Source organism: Rattus norvegicus, chromosome 5 (genome assembly GCF_036323735.1).
Source record: "Rattus norvegicus strain BN/NHsdMcwi chromosome 5, GRCr8, whole genome shotgun sequence".
Lineage (NCBI taxonomy): Eukaryota > Metazoa > Chordata > Mammalia > Rodentia > Muridae > Rattus > Rattus norvegicus.
The window spans coordinates 106,322,790-106,347,383 of record NC_086023.1 but is presented as its reverse complement, the minus strand read 5'-3'; the positions used below and the strand labels follow the sequence as shown (position 1 = coordinate 106,347,383).

General features: G+C 39.6%; 1 protein-coding gene across 4 annotated transcripts in view; it reads right to left on the bottom strand.

Annotated features, from left to right (window-relative positions):
* The window catches only part of Dennd4c (DENN domain containing 4C), a 104,543-nt gene that overhangs the window by 74,101 nt on the left and 5,848 nt on the right, over nt 1-24,594 (bottom strand). For 3 of the 4 annotated variants that reach the window (XM_039111089.2, XM_039111092.2, NM_001427785.1), the window contains exons 2-5: nt 14,458-14,782; nt 7,714-7,966; nt 5,591-5,660; nt 3,753-3,922 (exon numbers count right to left, since the gene is read on the bottom strand). In XM_039111089.2, the coding sequence (XP_038967017.1) occupies nt 3,753-3,922; nt 5,591-5,660; nt 7,714-7,966; nt 14,458-14,765 (801 nt within the window). In that variant the 5' untranslated portion in view covers nt 14,766-14,782. Of the gene's footprint in view, nt 1-3,752; nt 3,923-4,978; nt 5,116-5,590; nt 5,661-7,713; nt 7,967-14,457; nt 14,783-24,594 lie in introns of those variants that run through there. The other variant, XM_039111090.2, reaches the window with a different exon arrangement.

The following is a 24,594-nucleotide window of genomic DNA, read 5'->3' as shown; positions in this document are numbered from 1 at the left end:
GGATAATACCGTACTGGCATCCAGGTTCTTTCTAAGGCCCTAGGTTTAATGAGTTTCAGGTTCTCTGGGTACAGTCTTCAGAATAGAACAACTTCATCAAGTAATAATTCCATTTTCCTTTCAAAAGAGCTGCCAGTTTGTTGTTCATACAAGCAGGGTTCAAGGGTTCCACTCTCTCTATATCTTTAGGAATACTGACTTTGTTTTTTTGCTGTTACAAAAGCCAACCTAATAGATGTGAAATACTCGCTACTTTACCATAACTTTGCATCTCCAAATTACATGAAGCTGAGCATCTCTTACAAGCTCACTGGCCATTTATGTCTCTTTGTTGGATTACTGTCTATTTAAGTCTGTGTGGTGGTTTGAATAAGACCGGCCCCACAGGCTCATAGATTAGAATGCTTAGTCATCAAGGAGTAGCACTATTGGGGAAGGATTAGAGGTGTGGCCTTGTTGAAAGAAATTCATCCCTGGGAGTGGGCTTTGAAGTTTCAAAAGCCCAAGCTAGGCCCAATGTCACTATTTCTTCCTGAAGCCCATGAGTTAGGATATAGAACTCTAAGCTACTCTCCAACACCATGTCTACCTGTGTGCAGAATGCTTCCCACCATGATAATGAACAACCTCTGAAAGTATAAGCCAGACCCAATCAAATGTTTTCTCTTATGAGTGTTACCTTGGTCATAGTGTATTTTCACAGCAATAGAACTGTAAGTCTGTGATGACTAATCTTGGTTGTCAACCTGACACAACTGAAAAGAGGTTTTAAACCTCAATTACTACTTCTACCACAATGGCCTGTAGCTATAACTCTGAGGCATTTTCTTGAATGCAAATTGATGTCTCAGGGCCCTGTCCACTGTGGGTGGTACCATCCCCACAAGGGTGAGCCTGGGCTATTTTAAAAGTAGCTGAAAATGAGCTGGAGAAACACACAGTAAACCATTTTCATCCACAGCCTCTCCTGCATCAGTGCCTGACCTGAATTCTCTCAATGATAGACTATGACTTGGAAGTGTAGGATAAAATAAACCATTTGCTCCCTAAGTTGCTCTAAGCCATGATGTTTATCACAACAACAGAAATCAAACTTAAACACAGTCCCTTGACTCATTTTTGAATTGGTCAAGACTTTGTTGTTAATGTGGTTATATACTTTGAATATAAACACTTATGAGCTAGGTGTGTAAACAGAACATTTGCCTGCAAAGAGGTCCCTGAGTTCAATCCCCACCAGAGAAAATAAAAGCCTTTGAAGATACATATTTTGCAAATATTTTCTCCCTTCTTGTCAGTTGTGATTTCTTTCCCTCTCTTAAAATGTTGGGGCTTTTTATTTGTTTTGTTTTGTTTGTTTTGAGATAGTCTCATGTAATCTTGGTTGGCTTCAAACTTGAGAGGCTCAGGCTCCTTGTCCAAAATGCTAGAGCCACACGTGTGCACCACTCATATATATTTTTTGACAGATCAAAGTTTTTCATTTTGGTGAAATCTAGTTTAGCCAATTGACCTTTTGGTGTCATGTTAGCAAATTCAATGGCATGCATGAAGACTTTTCCCAAAGGTTTCTTGTAAAATATTCCTTTAACATTTTATCATTAGAGAGAAGAGAGTGTGTGTGTACAGTGCATGTTTTCAGTGTGGAGATTAGAGGGCCAATCTGTGGAATCAGTTCTTTCTCTTTACCTTTATGTGGGCCCCAGTGACCAAAGCTAGATGACTAGGCTGGTGGGGCATGTGCCTTTACCTTTCTGGCCAGTCCTCTAAGAGATTTATACCTTTCAGTCCTCAAGATGAAGCCTGAAGTAAAATTTGAGTTTATTTAGCATGTGATTTGGTTGTTTGTCTGGCAATACAACTCAGGGCTGCACACAGCAAGCGCTAGATTACTGAAGTACAGCTGATTTTCACATGGTCTAATCCCTGTCTGGTTGTCGGTCACATCTAAACTCTTCTCTCTTTTTCTCCAGTTATCTGACGTTATAGGTCCCTATGTGTCCTGAATGATCTGCTATCCCGCAGCCTCCCAGTGAAGCACCTGTGGCAGGCTAATAGTCATGCTCTATGTTAGGTAACTGTTTTCACCTCAGCCCATTATCACAATTCTCGTCAAGATTACCAACAATGAGCTAGCAAGACTACTTTCAGTGCTTGCCTCCTTTCCCTCTCTATAACGAAATTAAAATGAACAGTGCTATCTTCAAAATCTCGACTTCTCTGGTATGAGAGTAAACACTTTTCTTTATTCTGCTAACTTCTTTCTTTCCCACAGTAGATCCAATTCTGCTCATCATTTAAGTTTGTAATTTTTTTTTTCCGGAGTTGAGGACCGAACCCAGGGCCTTACGATCTACCACTAAGCTAAATTCCCAACCCCCTGCTCATCATTTAAATACTGCCATTTTTTGGCTAATTCTATTGGGAAAAATTTCATTCTCTAATGGTTTGAACTACAACCATCTCACTAACAGAACACAAATCTTTATTTTTGTCTGACCTCATCCCAGAAATCAATTCCTATGTCCAAATGACTTGGTAACATCTCTATCTAGACCAGTAACATAAGCCACTATTTTCAAAAGTCAACAGACACTGGGAGGATGGCTCAGTGAATGAAGCACTTGCCATACAAGCATGAGAAACTAAGCTCGGATCCCCAGTACCCAAGTAAGTGCTAGGCACTAAAAATGCAATCTTTGCTATTGCATTGGAATTCATTTATTGACCCTTTTAACTACTCTATATGTTATATTTTTATTTGTTATCTGCTTGTTTGTTTGTTTGTTTAAGACAGGGTCACACTGTCCCCTACTGGGACAGAATTGCTATGTAGACCTGACTGGCCTCAAACTCAGAGATCCAGCTCCCTCCCAAGTGCTAGAATTAAAGGTATGTATCACCATGCCTACTCATATCTACTATATTTTTGAATTTCATTTTCTACTCTTTTCAGTGCTGCATTTTAGAAAGTCTACCTTTCTCTTCATTAATTCTCCCTTTGGGTATTTAGATATGTGTTGTTGAAAGCTAGGCATTGTAGAACATGCCTATAATTCAACACAAGAGGCCAAGGCAAGAAGACTGATGTAAATGAGATCAGTCCAGTCTAAGCTACACTATCTCAAAAAACCAAAATCAAAGTCACTGAATTTTAATTGCATTTATTTTTTTTAATTTTAAAGATCATATTCCTAATTTCTAGTCATCTGTTTTCTTCTGTCTATTAATTTTGTTTGTTTCTTTTTTTGAAACAGCATCTCTCTATGTACCTCTGGTTATCCTATAACTCGCTATGTAGACCAGGCTGGCCTCAAACTCACAGATCTCTCTGAACCTGCCTCTCTGCCTCCCAATCACAGTTTTCATGTCAATATTTTAAAATTTTATAAACTTTATTATTTTAAAAAGCTTGCAAATAAATTAAAAAAAAGCATATACTAAAATCAACCTACCCCAAAGTCTGTTAATTTTAACTATATATAAGTTCACTGGGGGGTTGGGGATTTAGCTCAGTGGTAGAGTGCTTGCCTAGCAAGCGCAAGGCCCTGGGTTTGGTCCCCAGCTCTGAAAAAAAAAAGTTCACTGGATTGTGCATACTTTGGGGCTGGTTATTTTTGACTTTTTGACTGGGAATTATAGTAATACCTTTTATCCAAATAATCCTAACATTCAAATAAAACATATATGAACCACTTTACAACATTAAAATATGGACAAAAAAGGTTTAATGACTAAGACCCAAAATATACCTTTTCAGCTGAAGAACCTGTCAGGACAAATGTTGAGAAAACCGGAAGTGGATATTTGGTTTGAGGATCCCAGCATTCAATAGTGGCTCCCATAGGAAGGCAGAAGAGAGGCACAGATTCTGAGAGCGGAAAAGACTCATAGTCTTCTTCCGGATATCGAAAAATCAAACCTTTCAGAGAAAGGATAACATTTCTTTTTAAAAAATTTGCTTTATATAAATTATTCATGAAACATATTTAATAACACATTGTAATATCAAATTTCTTTAAAATATTTATATAAAATTTTAAATTAATTTTTGCTATAACAGAAATTAAGATAAGCTAATCTATCCTTTATATGTTATCCTTGAACTTATAATTACAACATAAAATATATTAAGAATAATAATATTCCAGGACAGCCAGGACTCCATTAGATGGAAAACCTTACTTTAAAATAAAAAAAAAAAAAGACACTAATAAAGAATTCAGTCAATCTGATCAACAATCCACATATTTATGTATTTGCTTAACCCAAATATGTCAATACCTTATAAAGAATAATAAGAAAGGCAAAGGCAAATTTACTGACTACTCCAGTTAATATTTGGGAGAAATTCAGAGACCAGCTAAATGTTATTTCTTAAACTAAGGCAGTGCTGAAAGCTACAGTGTGAAAGTCGTTCAACATGAGTAAGTACGTGACACCCAGGAAGAGGGCAGGTAGCAAGCCGCACTGAGAGCCCTAACAGCCCCTTCAGACGAAGGAGCTACACACCATCAATTAGTTAGCCTATAATGTCACCAACACACAGCCTATTTCAAAGCTAAAAACTTGAAAGTTCAGTCTTTAAAACTCTGTATTCTATGTGTAAAATTCAGATTCTAAATACTTTTGTAACCTTTCTGTAAATAATTTAGGCTTGAGCATTATCTATTGGTACCATGTCCCTTTCAAAGAAAAGACTTCAAGGAAATCGTGTATTATAGACACATTACAACAATATCACATTCTAAAATGATTCTGAATTTCCAATTAATTGTTGCTTTTGTCTTATATAAAGTAAATGGTTTAATCCATTAGTATACATGATATTATGAGGACAAGAGTTTTCAAATATGGATTTGCCTAATTTTCCTAAAATAAAATTTCATATTAAAAACTGTATAAGCAAAAAGTAATTGACATTGCTTCTTTTCACAAAGAAGCATTCCAGTATCTGCTATTTACAACTGGAGCATACCTGTATTCTCAGATTTTATCCCACCATACCAGTGGGATGGAGAAGGCACATTTAAATCTTTACAGCCCTTGACACTTTAGTGTTCAGTTAGAATGTGGCGATAGATTTCCCAAAAACTTCATGGCAGAAAGTTTCTCAGGCCCTCCTCTCCTCCACATAGCTGATTCTTTGCAACAAGAGAGAAAGGAAGCAAGTCCACCTTTCATGGCAAGTAACATGTGCTTTCAAATCAGACACACAAAGATAAGAGAAGGAAATGTAAGAAGTAAAGACGAAGTTTGACACTTCTATGATTGCCCAAATACAAAGACCAAAGAGTAAGCAATTTCCACTGAATTATTAAATCTATTAGTGTAGACCAAAAACTTGGAGGTTTATGCCTCAAATACTTGCTTGGACAAAAGTTTAAATTTAACAACATATAGAGGGTGGTATTAGTAATCGTACAGCATATAATAAGAAAACGTCAGCATTTACATGCTAAAATTATAGATAACTAATAAATCAATTCTACAAAGTATATTACAGAACATATTTTGTCTCTTCTAGCCAGCCCAATGTATACAGCACCCACCAGTTTGTTCAATTGGGACAGATCTTCAGTTCACTTACCAGCCTTGTATGCTATTGCATTTGAAGCAGGAACAGACTTCTTGTAACACAGAAACACATTGGAACCCCACTGGAAAAGATAAATAGGTTTTCAAAAAACTACCAAAAAGTGAAAAGGGCAGAATTGATGCTCTCTAATGTCATTTAGATTTTGATATTCATCCACAGAAATCATTTTCACTGGTAGTGAGTCAGGAGAGGCAATACCTGCCTGTAATTCCAGCATTTAGAATGAGGAAGCAGAGGACAGTAATCTGAGGCCACCCTGGGTTACAAAATGCACAGCTCCTGTCTTTGACAACAAACAAAAAGAGCAACGGTTGTGCTCGCCTTTAATCCCAGCATTCTGGAGGCAGAGGCAAGAGGATGCCTAGGAGTTTTGAGGCCAGTCTGGTCTACAGAGCAAGGCAAGGGTCAGCCAGAGCCAAACAGAGAAACCGTGTGTGTGTGTGTGTGTGTGTGTGTGTGTGTGTGTGTGTGTGTGTGTGTGTGTGTGTGTGTTTGTGTGTGTGTGCTGTTGGGAGCAGGAAGGGCAGGGAAGAGCTGTGTGTCCTAGTTAATAATAAATACCTGCCTAGTATGTGTGAAACCCTGAGTTTGATCCCCAGTGCCACATAAAATTGGGCTTGGTGGTGCATACATGCTATCTTGGCACTGGGGGGAAGTGGAGACAGGAGTTCAAGGTCTTCTTTACCTACATAACCATTTCCAAACCAGCCTGGAATGGCATATGTGAGACTCTTAACTCAACAACAGCAACAATAATAAATATTCTTAAACTAAAACCTACATTTATAAGGGTAGAAATGTTGCTCAGTGGTAGAGTTCAATGCCAGCACCCAAAAATAAATAAATAAAAATACTATTTACTAAACAGAATATATGGAATAATGTAAAAATATGGTTGACAATACTAATTAGAAAGAAACAAGCTGGTTTTTTGGTTTTTGTTGGTTTTTTTAAAAGACAATTTCAAAAAGTTTAGAGTTGATGAGGCCAGTGGGAAGATGGCTCAGTGGACAAAGGTGCTCACTGTTGAGCCTGACAACTGAGTTTAATCTTCCGGGAGCCACATGCTGGAAATAAGAGACTCAACTCCCAAAAGTGATCTCCTGTCCTCCATGTGCACTTATGCAAGGCAACACACACATGCACGGGGGTGGGGGGGTAGCTTTTTAAATAAAAAGTGTACAGTTTTGTAATCATTCAGAGCCTACTAGTACTTGAAAGAAGCCACATAGAGAAGAATGGACACTAAAGCCCAAAACAGGAAAACCTGAATCCCCTAGACTATGAGGTTATCACCTCCACTAACAGTTATGGGTGTGAAAATCACCATTGACCTTTACAGTAAATCTAACCCAATGATGTCTTAGTCTTATGAAACTATAATTCAAATGCATATGCCCAATTCCCTTCTTCACCACTCTGTGTGCTTATTTGAGGTAGGTCTGACTTTTGTAACCCAGATCGGCTAAGGAATGCTCTATTCCATCAAAGTTGGCTTTGAACTCCTGACTCTTCTGCATATACCTCAGTGCTGGGATTATAGTCATGTCTGAATTTTACTAGCCCTGTCAAAAAGTAAAACCACAATGTAAGGAGAGTTGCCACTCAATCTATCTGCAACTGTCCTTAAAGCTACTTGAAAGCCAAGTTAATAAATCTCTGTATTGATATAACAGAAAATACTAAAATACAGACATATATAAAATCCCAAGCTGAAATTATACTTTCTCTGTGTCACCAGAACATTAAGATTCATGATTGGTGGGGTTGGGGATTTAGCTCAGTGGTAGAGCACTTGCCTAGGAAGCGCAAGGCCCTGGGTTCGGTCCCCAGCTCTGAAAAAAAGAACCAAAAAAAAAAAAAAAAAAAAAAGATTCATGATTGGTGCACATTAGAAAGACACAGCTAGTACTCCATAACAAGAGAGCTGGTCTAGTGTGCACAAGGCCCTGGCTTGATCCCCAGGCTCCACGAGTTTTTTAATTTTAAAAAATGGAGACATAAAAATATAAACAAGAATCATATAAATATGAAAATATACTATGAACCCAGAATTAAGCTTTTTTGGCTTATTTCCAAACAAAACTTTGAAAAGGAAACAACTTTGTTCTTACCATGCCACAGTTTAAGTTTTTATCAACTTTGCAGAAAGTATGAGGAGGGGTTTCTCCTTTACTGGTTATAATAACACAGATATCAGTTACAGCCAAGGAATTCTGGGACCGCACTGGAGGAGCCCTTCGATAGGTGATAAAGATTCTCTGAGAAGTAGTTGAACTATTGTTGACATTGGCACAGCGGCCATATGGCGTGGCTTGGATCACTTCACATCCTGGAATAAGCCTTTCTTTCCCTTCATATAGCACTCTGTATGGCAGGGAAGAAAGGAAGAGAAAGGTTTTAAGTTAAGGCCATTTCTTCTTGAAATGAGCAAACAAAGCTTAGCCATTCCTGTTGCTCTCCAAACTTCAACTAGAAACCATAACTTAAAGTATTATTTTAGAAATTATTCTTCTCTGCATTAATTTTTAAAATCTTAAACATGATTTAAGAGGCAAAATTTGGATTGAGCAATTCAACTTTTTATGACAGGACACATAAGAAAGGAATGGGAATACTACAGACATCCTCTGGTCAGGCTCTAAAATTTCTAGAGTATTAAGCTGGTTTTAGAAAAACATCCCTCCTAATTCTTGTCACACTTTTACCTTTAAAAATCCTTAGACTGAATGAGTTCCATTTACTAGGGAGCCAGAGGCATGAGGATCTCCCTTAGTTCAAGGTCAGCCTGGTCTATACAAGTTCCAGGCCAGACAGGGAAAGAAGGCAAACAACAACAAAACCATACACTCAGTAAATACTATCAAGTAAGGAAACCGTGCCAAGCAACCCCACTGAGGCACACCACTGACAAAGTCCAAGGCCTGCCTTGAATACACAGCCAATTCCAGGTCCGCCTAGGCTACAGAGTGAAACCCTGGATCAAAACAAACAAGCGCCAGACCTCTCTGGCTTGAGAGGTGGCTCACTAGGTAAGGGCACTTACTGCCCAGCCCGACCTTAGCTCTGATCGCTGAGACCCACATGGTGAAAGTAGAGAAAGGACTCTTGTAGGCTAAACTCCACATGTACCCACACACACACATTTGCACACACAGAAAATGATTTTTAAAATGTAATGTCAAAAAGAATAAGTAAAAAATTATACAAAATGTGAAAAAAGTCTGCAAGTAAATAATACAATTTGTAAATGTACACACAACCGGACATGGTAGCACACACCATGTCCTGCAATTATGATGCCGAGACTGCAGGGAGTATAATTAAACTGCCTCAGGAAAATAAACGGGGCTAGGTGTGGTGGTACACACCTTTCCTCCCAGAACTCAGGGGCAAGCGGCAAATAGATTTCTACATAATGTCTGTCTGAGTTCCAGGTCAGTCAGAGCTACATCGTTAAGACCGTGTCTCAAAAACATGAGTCAATCAGACCTTCATAGAAGACCTCATACCAATATTATCCAAACTATTCCACAAAACTGAAACAGATGGAGCACTACCGAATTCCTTCTATGAAGCCACAATTACTCTTATACCTAAACCACACAAAGACCCAACAAAGAAAGAGAACTTCAGACCAATTTCCCTCATGAATATCGACGCAAAAATACTCAACAAAATTCTGGCAAACCGAATCCAAGAGCACATCAAAACAATCATCCACCATGATCAAGTAGGCTTCATCCCAGGCATGCAGGGATGGTTTAATATACGGAAAACCATCAACGTGATCCATTATATAAACAAACTGAAAGAACTAAACCACATGATCATTTCATTAGATGCTGAGAAAGCATTTGACAAAATTCAACACCCCTTCATGATAAAAGTCCTGGAAAGAATAGGAATTCAAGGCCCATACCTAAACATAGCAAAAGCCATATACAGCAAACCAGTTGCTAACATTAAACTAAATGGAGAGAAACTTGAAGCAATCCCACTAAAATCAGGAACTAGACAAGGCTGCCCACTCTCTCCCTACTTATTCAATATAGTTCTTGAAGTTCTAGCCAGAGCAATCAGACAACAAAAGGAGGTCAAGGGGATACAGATCGAAAAAGAAGAAGTCAAAATATCACTATTTGCAGATGATATGATAGTATATTTAAGTGATCCCAAAAGTTCCACCAGAGAACTACTAAAGCTGATAAACAACTTCAGCAAAGTGGCTGGGTATAAAATTAACTCAAATAAATCAGTAGCCTTCCTCTACACAAAAGAGAAACAAGCCAAGAAAGAAATTAGGGAAACGACACCCTTCATAATAAACCCAAATAATATAAAGTACCTCGGTGTGACTTTAACCAAGCAAGTAAAAGATCTGTACAATAAGAACTTCAAGACTCTGAAGAAAGAAATTGAAGAAGACCTCAGAAGATGGAAAGATCTCCCATGCTCATGGATTGGCAGGATTAATATAGTAAAAATGGCCATTTTACCAAAAGCGATCTACAGATTCAATGCAATCCCCATCAAAATACCAATCCAATTCTTCAGAGAGTTAGACAGAACAATTTGCAAATTCATCTGGAATAACAAAAAACCCAGGATAGCTAAAACTATCCTCAACAATAAAAGGACTTCAGGGGGAATCACTATCCCTGAACTCAAGCAGTATTACAGAGCAATAGTGATAAAAACTGCATGGTATTGGTACAGAGACAGACAGATAGACCAATGGAGCAGAATTGAAGACCCAGAAATGAACCCACACACCTATGGGCACTTGATTTTTGACAAAGGAGCCAAAACCATCCAATGGAAAAAAGATAGCAGTTTCAGCAAATGGTGCTGGTTCAACTGGAGGTCAACATGTAGAAGAATGCAGATCGATCCATGCTTATCACCCTGTACAAAGCTTAAGTCCAAGTGGATCAAGGACCTCTACATCAAACCAGACACACTCAAACTAATAGAAGAAAAACTAGGGAAGCATCTGGAACACATGGGCACTGGAAAAAATTTCCTGAACAAAACACCAATGGCTTATGCTCTAAGATCAAGAATCGACAAATGGGATCTCATAAAACTGCAAAGCTTCTGTAAGGCAAAGGACACTGTGGTTAGGACAAAACGGCAACCAACAGATTGGGAAAAGATCTTTACCAATCCTACAACAGATAGAGGCCTTATATCCAAAATATACAAAGAACTCAAGAAGTTAGACCGCAGGGAGACAAATAACCCTATTAAAAAATGGGGTTCAGAGCTAAACAAAGAATTCACAGCTGAGGAATGCCGAATGGCTGAGAAACACCTAAAGAAATGTTCAACATCTTTAGTCATAAGGGAAATGCAAATCAAAACAACCCTGAGATTTCACCTCACACCAGTGAAAATGGCTAAGATCAAAAACTCAGGTGACGGGGGCTGGGGATTTAGCTCAGTGGTAGAGCGCTTACCTAGGAAGCGCAAGGCCCTGGGTTCGGTCCCCAGCTCCGAAAAAAAAAGAACCAAAAAAAAAAAAAACTCAGGTGACAGCAGATGCTGGCGAGGATGCGGAGAAAGAGGAACACTCCTCCATTGTTGGTGGGATTGCAGACTTGTACAACCATTCTGGAAATCAGTCTGGAGGTTCCTCAGAAAATTGGACATTGAACTGCCTGAGGATCCAGCTATACCTCTCTTGGGCATATACCCAAAAGATGCCCCAACATATAAAAAAGACACGTGCTCCACTATGTTCATCGCAGCCTTATTTATAATAGCCAGAAGCTGGAAAGAACCCAGATGCCCTTCAACAGAGGAATGGATACAGAAAATGTGGTACATCTACACAATGGAATATTACTCAGCTATCAAAAACAATGACTTTATGAAATTCGTAGGCAAATGGTTGGAACTGGAAAATATCATCCTGAGTGAGATAACCCAATCACAGAAAAGCACACATGGTATGCACTCATTGATAAGTGGCTATTAGCCCAAATGCTTGAATTACCCTAGATGCCTAGAACAAATGAAACTCAAGACGGATGATCAAAATGTGAATGCTTCACTCCTTTAAAAGGGGAACAAGAATACCCTTGGCAGGGAGTAGAGAGGCAAAGATTAAAACAGAGACTGAAGGAACACCCATTCAGAGCCTGCCCCACATGTGGCCCATACATATACAGCCACCCAATTAGACAAGATGGATGAAGCAAAGAAGTGCAGACCGACAGGAGCCGGATGTAGATCGCTCCTGAGAGACACAGCCAGAATAAAGCAAACACAGAGGCGAATGCCAGCAGCAAACCACTAAACTGAGAACGGGATCCCCGTTGAAGGAATCAGAGAAAGAACTGGAAGAGCTCGAGACCCCATAGGTACAACAACGCCAAGCAACCAGAGCTTCCAGGGACTAAGCCACTACCTAAAGACTATACATGGACTGACCCTGGACTCTGACCTCATAGGTAGCAATGAATATCCTAGTAAGAGCACCAGTGGAAGGGGAAGCCCTGGGTCCTGCTAAGACTGAACCCCCAGTGAACTAGATTGTTGGGGGGAGGGGGGCAATGGAGGAAGGATGGGGAGGGGAACACCCATAAGGGAGGGGAGGGGGAGGGATTAGGGGGATGTTGGCCCGGAAACCGGGAAAGGGAATAACACTCGAAATGTAAATAAGAAATACTCAAGTTAATAAAAAAAAAAAAAAAAATGAGTCAAGTTGGGCTGGAGAGATGGCTCAGTAGTTAAGAGCTCGGCTGCTCTTCCAGAAGACTCAGGTTGGATTACACATAGTGTATAGACATATATAACATGAAACACCCTTACACATGAAATAAATAATATTTTTAAAAATAGGTAAAAATTTACAAAATATATAAAATAAAAAGGCACAAAGCGGCGCTGGAGAGATGGCTCAGCGGTTAAGAGCACCTGACTGCTCTTCCAGAGGTCATGAGTTAAATTCCCAGCAACCACATGGTGGCTCACAACCATCTGTAAGGAGATCTGATGCCCTCTTCTGGTGTATCTGAAGACAGCTATAGTATATATAATAAATAAATTTCTAAAAAAACAAAAAAGGCACAAAGCTTGGTTAAGGACATGAGAGAACTCTGTTACCCTTTCAGTGCCTGTTTCAAGACAAAAATGTTTTCAACTAAACTGGTTTTTGCCTGGACTCAGGACAGCTAAGCAGGACTGAAAGCTCTAGAGCAGACTGGGCTGTGCAACTAGACCATGTCTCCAGAAACCAAGTAAGTACTATTTTAAAAAATGCTTAAAATGAAATGTCCCTGTTTTGTTTTGTTTTGTTTTAAAGATTTATTTATTATATATAAGCACACCATAGCTGTCTTCAGACACACCAGAAGAGGGCATCAGATCTCATTACAGATGGTTGTGAGCCACCATGTGGTTGATGGGATTTGAACTCAGGACCTCTGGAAGAGCAGTCAGTGCTCTTAACCACTGAGCCATCTCTCCAGCCCATCCCTGTTTTTTAAAGTAGGCAAAGAATGTAAACAGACATTCAAAAATAGACATGCAAATGGTGGAAACCACAATACTTGTGTGTGTGTGTGTGTGTGTGTGTGTGTGTGTGTGTGTGTGTGTCTGTATGTGTGTCTGTGTCTGTATGTGTCTATGTGTCTGTGTGTTAGAGATGGGGATGGTTCTAAGACAGGCTTTCAAGAAATCTATCAAACTAGACATATAGCCAAACAGCCTTGATTACTGATCCTGCCAAGATCACAGGCGTGTATCTCTATGACTCCCAGTTCTACCATCAGTTTTTATAGCAGTAGTTATAATAAACATGACACTTCAATATAGCATCCACACATAGTAAATCATCAGGGGATTATAAAAGTAACATCATTTTCAAAGAAAAATATCAATACAAATTTTGAAATTAAAAGTCTTTGCATCAATTACAAAGAAGAAATCTTAAGGGACAATTAACAAACTACTTTACAACTACTGATTTTTTTTAATGATTTATTTTTATTTATGTCTATATAAGGGTGTCAAATCCCATAGATTTACAGACAGTTGCGAGCTGCAATATGAGTTATGGGAATTGAACCCAGGTCCTCCAAAAAGTCAACCAGTGCTCTTAACTACAAAGCCATCTCTCAGCCACTCACAACTACTACTAAAAAAAGTTGTTTTGGTTTTCTTGGTTGGTTGGTTGGTTGGTTGGTTGGTTGGTTGGTTGGTTGTGTTTTTCATCACAGCCTTGACTGTCCTAGAACTCACTCTGTAGACCTGGCTGGCCTGGACCTCAGAGATCCATTTGCCTCTGCCTCCTGAGTACTGGGAGTGCTGAGTACACCATTACTGCCTAGCTCTTTTTTTAAGCAGTGCTGGGAATTGAACCCAAACACTTATATGTTAAGCAAAGCAGGCCCATCTCCAGGGAGAAAGAAGAAAAGACTATCCCCAACCCCAATATTTGAGATAGGATCTCATATAGCCTAGGTTGGTCTTGAACATGTTATACAGACAAAGATGAACTCAATTTTTAAATCTTCCTGCTTCAATCTCCCAAGTGCTCGGATACAGGCATGAGCCACCACTTGACTTCCAAATATGTATTTTAAAAAGGAATGTTCTTTCCTAAAGATGTTCATGTTTATAGTCATTCATCATTCAACACTTATCTCTTAAAAACACAATGCCCATAATCATAACTCCTCATGTTTTATATCTAATTAAGAATACATTTAGATATACAATATATCTTTAAACTTAATCTTGAAATAAAAATAATAACTATCAGAAACTTCTAATTTCTACTATGTACCTTTTTTTAACCTTTAAATAAATTTAATTCCCTTTACCATAGCAAAAGAAAGTGATCATACCCAATATCTGTCAGGGGTGGTTTATCTCTCCCCCTCCTATAACACAGGAAAAGCTCTGGGCTTTTTAGACTTCCATAATTCAAGTTTGCTTGGAGTGCTGATGGAGTGGCTTCAACACAGGTGTAACCTTCAGGTACAGTTTCCCCAGCTGATTTGATAATAACAGCAATGTCTGTGATTGGAGCTTTAGGGCCAATTGATTTATTTGTATCTATACGATTTATTTCTTGATCCAAAAGAGTGGATGTATCAGTGAGACCTGCCACAACAAAGTAGTCTGTCACTCTTGGTCCTTTGTCTTCTATCATGATGGCTGTTCTATTTCCTAAAAGAGAAGAAAATGTATCATTGGTTGGAAATACTTTATACTGATCAAAATTAAGATATTCTTGAGTTAGGAATAATCAGCTACCACATTTCTCAAATTTGTAATCAAACTTCATTCTGTAGAACATTTTACCATTTTTGTCAGCTTTTTATTCCCTCGGAGCTGGGGACCAAACCACTGAGCTAAAATCCCCAACCCCTCTTGTCAGCTTTTATCTACACCAAAATCTAGTACATTTGCAACACCACTATATTCATTTCATATACCTACAGTTCTTCCTTTAAGATCATCAGCTGAGTATGGTGCAATCCCAGCACTTGGAAAGATAAAGCAGGAGGATTTTGTGTTTGAGACCAGTACTACACAGTGAGATCCTGTTTCAAAACCTGAAAAAGGGGGGCATTGGGGTGACTTGAGGGGTAAAATATGTGCCTCAAAAATCTAATGACCTCAGCTTGATACCTGAAACCCACAAAAGGACAGAACTAGCACCCCTGCAATCTGTCCTCTGACCCTTACATTCACAATGTGACACGTGCGCAAGCGCGTGTACACACACACACACACACACACACACACACACACACACAACTATTCAATCATATATGCACATATACATACTACTATTCAGTAAAGATTTATGCAATGTTGATCTATGGATGAATAATAAAATGATGTGAAATTAATAAGTAGAAGCAACCAGAGCACCCCCAAAAGGATATGATGGCATTTGTATTATTGTTCTTATTAGTGTGTGTGAGTGAGTGTGTGTGTGTTTTTTGTATGTGTGTGTGTGTATGTATGTATGTGTGTATGTTTTGTGTGTGTGTATGTATGTATGTATATGGGTTTTTTTGAGAACAAGGTCTGGGAACCGAATCCAGGTCCTCTGAAAGAAAAGCCAATGCTCTTAACTGCTGAGGTATCTCTCCAATCCTCTATTTATTTGTTTAGCTTTATTTTTTCCCCAGTGGGGGCAGCAGAGGAATGGGACTCAGACACAGCAATCCTTTTACCCTTTGGCCTCACCCTCTGAAATGCCCAGACACTAGACATTTAACTCTCTTTACCATGACCACTTCATACTGCATGTACTTTATGGCTGAAGACTAGCTCTGTGTGTATGTGTACCTGACATTTTTTATTCGTCCATCTACTTAATAACACTAAGTTATTTCTGTACCCTGCTGCTATCACAATGCTGAAATGAGCTTGAGGGTACAGGTATCACCTCAAGAAAGAAATTTTACTCTGGTTAAATAACTAGACATTTGATTGCCAGACCATATAGTGGTTCTATTTTTAATATTGAGTAATTTCCCTAATTAATTCCCATGTTTGTACCAATTTATAATCCCACAAATAGTGTTTCATGACTCTCTGCTCTAAACCTTGAGCAACTCTGTGTAGCAAAAGCTTTTCTTTCTGTTTGTTTTTTAAAGACAGGGTCTCACTCTGAAACCCACACTAGCTAGAATTCAAACTCTCATTAGTCATTCTGCTGAAGGGATTTCAGGTATAAATCATCATGCTTAGCTTTAACAAAGCTTTTCTTTTTAAAGTGTATCTCCATCTCCTCATCACCCCACAATCCCCACATATTCCTGACTGGCCTCTCTTTGGAATGGCTACATTTAAACATTGGCTACATTTAAACAATGCAAAAGAAGGGGTTAGTGGTTTCCTTTAGACAGCTCTATCAAGATCAGCTATACCACTTAAGCCAAAGAACTGTAACACTGAAGTCATTTTGAATAAAATCAGCTGACAGAACAATGATATTCTCCACTGTTGTGTATGTGGCTCAAAGTTTTACACAAGAGTGACCTAAAGAGAGGCTGCAAACACAAGTGCTTAAAAGTATTTAGGCCAGCCTACAGAAGGCTAAAACAGGAGGATTAAAGCAAGTTCCAGGCCTAGGCTAGATGGTGAGTTTCCAGGTCAGCAAAGGCTACTGACTGAGGTCCTATCTCAAGGGAGCTAGGGCCAGAGGAGTGAGGGGATTGAGGGGAGTGAGAGGAGGGAAAGGAGGGAGGGGAAGGGTGGGAGGGGGGAAGAAAGAAAAGAGAAAGCCAGGCAGGATAATTAAGACCTGGAAAGTAGAAGAAGATGCAGGCAGCCACTAATAGGGTAAATCCAGTTGTTAACTGCCTGATCCACTTGGGAAAACTACAACTTCCATTTTTGAATGTTATACAAAGTCAAATTGGCCAGGTGTGGTGGCAGACAGAGAAGTTCACCAGGAGCTTGAGGCTGGCCTGGTCTTCACAGTGAGTTCTAAACCAGCCAGTGAGACCTAAACCAGCCAGTGAGACATTGTCTCAAACAAAGGATGTAGGGGTGGAGGTGGGTGGCAAAATCCCAGAACTTGGGAGGTTGCAGTAGAAAGATCAGGAATTCGTGGCCAACCTAATGGAGGGATTCTGGAGCCAGCCTGGGCTGCAGGAGATTCCATAAAGGAAAGAGGAAAGAGGCAGAAGAGGAGGCGGCCATTAGCTTTACCTTAAGGTAAATACCTTTACCTTAAGGTTCATAAGCCAACGCACCTAAGTATCTGAGAGTATGACACATGTTGGAAAATTTAAAAAGAACAACTTTGGGTCTGGTTAATTTTGATGTGTGTGTGTATTCATTTTTGGCAAGGTTTTATATATATTAAAAAGTTTATATATATAAAGTTTATTTTTAAAAAAAATCAATTATTCCCAGTGAAAGAGTACTTTGACAAGAACTGAAAAAGAAATTTTGACCCTTACTGTTTTGTGTTTTTAGAAAGGTTCTTCCTCATGGTGGTATGGGTGTGACAATTTTGAAATTATTCTGTGCTTACGTCTATCAGTACGCTTGTCAGAATTCCTGCTGTAAGAAAAGAATACAAATTTGGAAAGTGTGAAGACAAGATTCAATACACTAGAATGAAATCAGAAGCAACAGTGTGAATGCACATGTATGCTAAGGCAATTTCATGCCCTTAAACAGCATATTAAGCTAGGTGTGGTGGCACTAGCCTGGCCCATAATCCCAGCACTCAGGAAGCTGAGACAGGACGATGTCAGGCCAGCCTATGTTAAGTAGCAAGGTTCTGTCTCAAGAAATCCAAGCAAACTGAAACCAAGCACCTGCTGAATGTTTGGATATTTAATGAACAGGCTATCTATATAACCCACACCAAGGCTCAAGGAACAGCAGAAAAGAGAGTAGAAAGAAACTAAGAGACAAAGTTTGGGATGGAATGCTGTGAAAGTCTATCACCCAGGTAAAACTTGATATGAAGCCTCAGCAGAAATGATTTCCTGAACAAGACGACATCCATTAACATCCTATGTGGAAGGATGAGGGAGTTATAAGGTACCACCCACTCCATGGGAACTATAGACAGTTAACAGTTCTTAGACGAAGAGAGACATTTTCTTCAATGTTGTTCCTATAAATAACCTGTTCCCTATGCCCCTGTAAACAACCCTAATTAAACTTATTAGGTCACAAAAAAGATGGGAGCAGATGGAGATGGAGAATAGTAGGGAAACAAGAGAGTAAGGGATGAATAGGATTACATTACACTACATGCATGTATGAGGATGTCATAATTAAACATATTATTATGCATAAATAATATATGCAAATAAAAACATGAAAAATTTTAAGGAAAACTTAAATAAACATGTATTGATATAAAACCAAAGTATGTATGGACATTAAGCTCATTAGTAGGATAGTTATGCATCGTTTCATTTTTGCACAATGTTCATTTTCAATTATGCAAAATGTTTCATCTTGAAGAAATCTGTTTTTTGAGACAAGGTCTCACTTTGCCACTCACTATGTGCCCAGTCTGGTATGGAAAACATGGCAATCCTCCTGCCTCTGCCTCAACAGTGCTGGGATCTGAATTGTGAGCTACCACATCCAAATAGTAGCGTAAAATGTTATTAGAAGAAAAATACAAAAATTCATACAATCTTTTCAACTTTTCTACAAACCTAAAATTATTTAAAAAATTATAATTTTAAGGTTGAGTACATATCTCAGTGATAGGTCACTTTTCTAGGGAGTTCTGAGTTCAATCTACAGCATCACTAGATAAAGTTAAAATTTGATTTTCTTTAATTTTTTTATTGAAGGAAAAGGACGTGCCCATGACTTTGTGAACACAAGCCTGTGATGGCCATAGGTAGATCCTGGGTATCTTCCTCAAGTGTTTTTCTGTCTTATTTTTGAGCCAAGGTTTGCCACTGAACCTAGAGTTCACCAATTCAATAGATTGGCCAGCAAGATGCAGGGATCCTCCTGTCTCCTTATCTTCTCAGTGTTGGGATTATGGGAGCACAATGTCACACATGGCTTTTTATGTGGGTGCTAGGAATCAAGTACTCTTGCTTGCACAGGAAACACTTTAACAAATGAGTCAATATCCCTGCTCCAATAATTTAAATATATAAGTTTTATTAATTTATTATGTATGTATGTGGACAGTATTGTCAACAGCAATAAAAACAGTCTACATGCCCATCAATTGGTACCATATATTTATTTACACAATTGAGTGCCATTCAACAATAAGGAATAAAGTACCAACACACGCTTCCACAAAGATGATGCTTGAAAACACTCCACTAACTGGAATCATCTAGCCACAGAAAACATATGCGATATGGTTCTATTTCAGTAAAATGCTCAGAACAGCAGCAAAAGTGGATATAGAAGCAGAAGTGGATGAATGGCAGACTCAGGCAGGCAGGGACTCAAGAGAAATGCAGAAGGGCTGCTAATAGAAAAGAGGCTCCTGTTCAAACCATGATGTTCCACAGAGCCAAGGATGGGCCAACATGCCTGTGATCCCAGCACTAGAGAGAAAGAGAGGAGAGCTGGAGATGTAGAAGCCAACTGGGGAATAGAAGCCAACTGGTCTCACAACTATTAACAGGTACTAGACCCCCTTTGGGGGTCACGTGTTAGATACTTACATTATGATTCATAATAGTAGCAAAATTACAGTTAAGAAGGGGATACAAGGGCTGGAGAGATGGCTCAGTGGTTAAGAGCACTGACGGCTCTTCCAGAGGTCCTGAGTTCAAATCCCAGCAACACACGGTGGCTCACAACCATCTGTAAGGGGATCAGATGCCCTCTTCTGGTGTGTCTGAAGATATCAACAGTGTACATTATACATTAAAATAAATAAATCTTTAAAAAAAAAGGGGATACAAAAACAATTTTATGCTTGAGGTCACCATAACATGAGTACTGTATTAAAGGGTTGCAGTATTAGTAAGACTGAAAGTGCTTGTTGCTTTTCCAGAGAACTGAGTCCAGTTCCCAGAACCCACGTGAGTAAGTTCACAACCACCTATAACTTTAGCTCCAGGAAATCCAATATCCTTTCATGGCCTCTGTGGGTACCTGCATTCATATTTACATAGCCAAATGCATATACACATAAGAAGAAAATTTTTTAAAAACTGTGTATATGGGGGCTGGGGATTTAGCTCAGTGGTAGAGCGCTTACCTAGGAAGCGCAAGGCCCTGGGTTCGGTCCCCAGCTCCGAAAAAAAGAACCAAAAAAAAAAAAAAAACTGTGTATATGGGTGTCCTTCCTAGTTCTGACTGGTTAAGAACACACTCAGAGCCAGAAGAGGGTGGCTTACTTCTTTAATTCCAGGGAAGCAGAAGGAGCTGGATCTCTGAGGTTGAAGGTCTACAGAGTGAGTTCCAGGACAGTCAAAGCTACAGAAAAACCCTGTATTGAAAATTCAATAACCAGGGGGCTGGAGACATGGCTCAGCAGTTAAGAGCACTGGCTACTCTTCCAGAGGTCATGAGTTCAATTCCCAGCAACCACATGGTGGCTCACAACAATCTACAGGTGGATCTGAGGCCCTTTTCAGGCAGGTAGATGCATATGCAGCAGAGCACTCATAAATTAAATGAATAAATTTTTTTTAAAAAATGAAAAACCAAAGCAAAATACAAAAACAAACAAAAGCCCACACTCGCAGAAGTAGTGTCACCAAAAACAACAAATATTACCTAAGCCACCCCCTACAGTAACACCCTGGGGCAGGGTCCCTTAGAGAAATGACAAGGCTGAAATGAATCAAGGAAAATGTATGGTACACCCAGAATGCCACATGCAAAGGGCAAAAGGCACTTTAAAGATTAATGGAGTCCTGTCAGTAGTCACAAGTACTAGGTTAATGAGTCTCCCATAGTTCAAACTGTGGATGATCTCTGAATCAAAATGTGTGGCAGAAACTGGGGCATGACTCAGGAGTAAACTGCATACAAAAAGACAAAGGATGGTAGCAATAGATTATAATACATTAAGTTTTCTAAATATGAGCCCATTCTGTTCCTACAAAATGAAGGTCAGAAGACTTTTTACAATAGAATGTCAAGTGGTACAGGTGGGGAGAAGGAATGATAGAATATAGCCATTTTCTAATCACACATTCAGATGTGAGCCAGAAAGAAGGAGACTAAGTGTTAGGTTTCAAACCTGGGACAAAGGGCTGAGGGCCTGTTTAACATATCAAAGTGGACCAGGCTACCAGGTTCTCTCTGCATCCCTTAGTCCCTACCTAACACAGAATCTTCCTGGCTAGCATACCTTGGCCCCCTATCCTCAACTCTAGTCCAGATACTGGACTGTCCTCCAGGGGCCCTTTCTATATAATCCAGTCATTTTGGTTACCCCTTCACTTTTGGGCCTCCTGATTGCTGCACCTCTTTTCCCTCCTTCCCCTCCCCTCTTTCCCTTCACCTTCTCCTCACATGGTTCAGAGTCATGTCCACTCTGGACTCCCCCAGATATCCCTGTCTCTGGCTACACACTCCTTTTTATCTATAATAAACTTTCTCCTCCACTATACCTAGCAGCAGTTACAACCTTTTTTATTTATGTTGGCATTCCTTCTAGGCTCCGCCCAACAGTTACCTGGCAACAGCCAAATAGGCCTGGCTTGCAATAAAAGAAGCTGTTGGACTCCTCACTCCCTGACCCCTTTTCTTTCTCTCCTCATCACCCCCCTTCTCCATGTGTTCCTGGCTGACCCCACCCATCTTTCTCTGTCTCTACTCCCTTTTCAACTCCCCTTCCCATGCCCTAAATAAATTCTATTCCACACTATACCTGTCTACCATACCTCAGGGGAAAGGGATACCTCAGCATGGGCACACTGAGGCACCCTTCCCACCTCACCATACTGTGCTCTATAAAACATATTCTGGACTTTTTTTTTTTTAATAAAACACAACAATTACTTTTCCATTCAAAGAACACTGAGCAAAAGTCCACTAGAAACTGTTACAGCAGCTATAAAATGTTAGTCTGGTGAGAGACAATATACCTGGAACTCAGCACTCAAAATGCTGGACAGGAGGATCTTGCATTTAAGGATGCCTGAACTAATAAATATGGAACTCCAGGCTAGTCTGGACTGCAAAGAAAGATCATGTCTCAAAAATCAAAACAGATGGCTCAGTAGATAAAAGCACTTACCAATATACCTGACAACCTTGGTCTCCAGGCCTCAAATGGTAGGAGAAACCAATTCCTACAAATTGTCCTCTGACCACCACACAGGCACCATGGCAACCACACACACACACACCACACAAATGTTTATTTAAAAGGGGTGGGGTGTCAGAGATGGCCCAGTGATTGCAGTTCTTGCCCCACAAGCAAGAGTTCAATCCCCAGAACCCATGTAAATTCTGAGTGGGCCTATAGCTTTCCTATAATTCCACCTCTGAAGGCAGAGATGGGAATCCCAGAATAAGTGGGCTTCTGAGACTAGCTTAGGTGAGCTTTTGGGTTGATCCTGCCTGTAAAGAAATCAGTGGAAGAAAAATTGAGGAAGATTCCCTGATATCAACCTCAGTCCTCCATATGTACACTCACATGCCTGCATGCACACCTGTAAACATGCTTCACACATGTAAACACATTTAACACATATACATAATCACATGGAAAAGTTTTAAAATAGTGACATGGAGGGGTTGGGGATTTAGCTCAGTGGTAGAGCGCTTGCCTAGGAAGCGCAAGGCCCTGGGTTCGGTCCCCAGCTCCGAAAAAAAGAACCAAAAAAAAAAAAAAAATAGTGACATGGAAACACACACACACACACACACACACACACACACACACACACACACAGCCTTATCTTTAATCTCAGCACTCCAGAGACAGAGTCTGCAAGTTGAAGGCCAGGCTAGCCAGTACTACATAGTGAGAGACCCAGTCTGTAGGGGGAAAGGAACTCTCCAAATAATTGAAAGCCAGGCTTCAAGCCAGGTATGAAAGCTAAGGCAAAAAAATTTTTTTTGCAAGTTTAAGGCTAGCCTACCCTATAGAATGAGACCCTGTCTCAAAAAGAAAAGAAAAACATACAGGCTGGAAAGAGGGCTCTGTGTTTAAGAGTTTAAGAGCACCAACTGCTTTTCCAAAGGACCTGGGTTTCATTCCTGGCAACCACATGGCAACTCATGTCCATCTATAACTCCAGTCCAGGGGATATACATGCGGGCAAAAGACCCATACACATAGAATTTTAAAAATTAAAGAAGATGCTGGGATTACAGGTGAGAATAGTCTTTCAGAAAAGAAACTGTCATGTAATAAGGAAACTATTTTATAAGAGAGAAGAAAGCTTAAGGCCAGTTAACTAAGTCTTTTATCTGAAAAGTAAAGAGCCCCACACCTCCAACATATCTCATGGTTACCACTGTGTTACAGTCTACAGTGCAACCATGGTCTCCTATTGATCATGGAAAAACCAAATTACTGAATAATTTCTTTTATAAAACACATATGTAACATCTGTCTATTTTATGTGAGAGGGAAACACAGCAAGTGACCTTATCCACTGAGCCGTCTCATTACCTCTGAATAATTCACCTTTCTATATATTAAAATCTCCTAGGTAGGAGCTGGGAATCTCACTAAATGCTGATGTACATGACCACCTTGTAAAAGAAGGCTCCAAATTCAATGTACAGCACCCTTTTAAAAAAAATTCTACCTTCTGTTTCATTCCATTAGCCAATTCCCAAGCAACATCCAGTTAATTGTGATAGGTCTGTGGTTTGATCTTGTAAACTCCCTCTCTTCACTCTTTCCAAAACAAAACAAAACTTTTCAGGTTAATTCATTCAGAAGAAAGAGGCTTGTTTAGTGGTACATACTTCTAATCATGGCATCCAAGAGGCTAACGAAAGGACTGCCATGCGTTTGAAGCCTATCATGCCACACCGTGAACTGTAGGAGCTTGGGATATACAGAAAAATCTCACTCAATCAACAAATAAGAACAAAATGTTTTAGAGGGAGCAAGTGGAGAGTTTTGTTTCTTTTTAAAAGATGTATGTATGTGTCTGAGTGTCTTACTCCCTATATGTATGTGTACCAAATGCAACCCTGTACTTGTCGAGGTCAGAGAAGAGTCAGAAGGTCTGACAATCTCTGGAACTGGAGGCTACATGTGGGTGTTGGAACCAAACCCAGATCCTTGGCAAGAACAAGTGTGCTTACCTGCTGAGTCACTTCTCAGCAGCCCCAGAACTACTGTAAAGCACAGTACAGGGGAATCGGGAGACAGCTCCGTGAGTAAAGAAGCTTACTGGTAGGCCTTGTCCAAAATGTTAAGAATTAGAACAACGAAGATACTGAACACAACTGGGATTACAGTCCATCACTTAGAAAGCAAAAAGGAGAAAAACAGCTACTAGGACATGAATTTGAGGACTGATGATGGACACTCCTCTGGCATCTGCAGGCATATACATTCACATGTACGTACCTACACACAG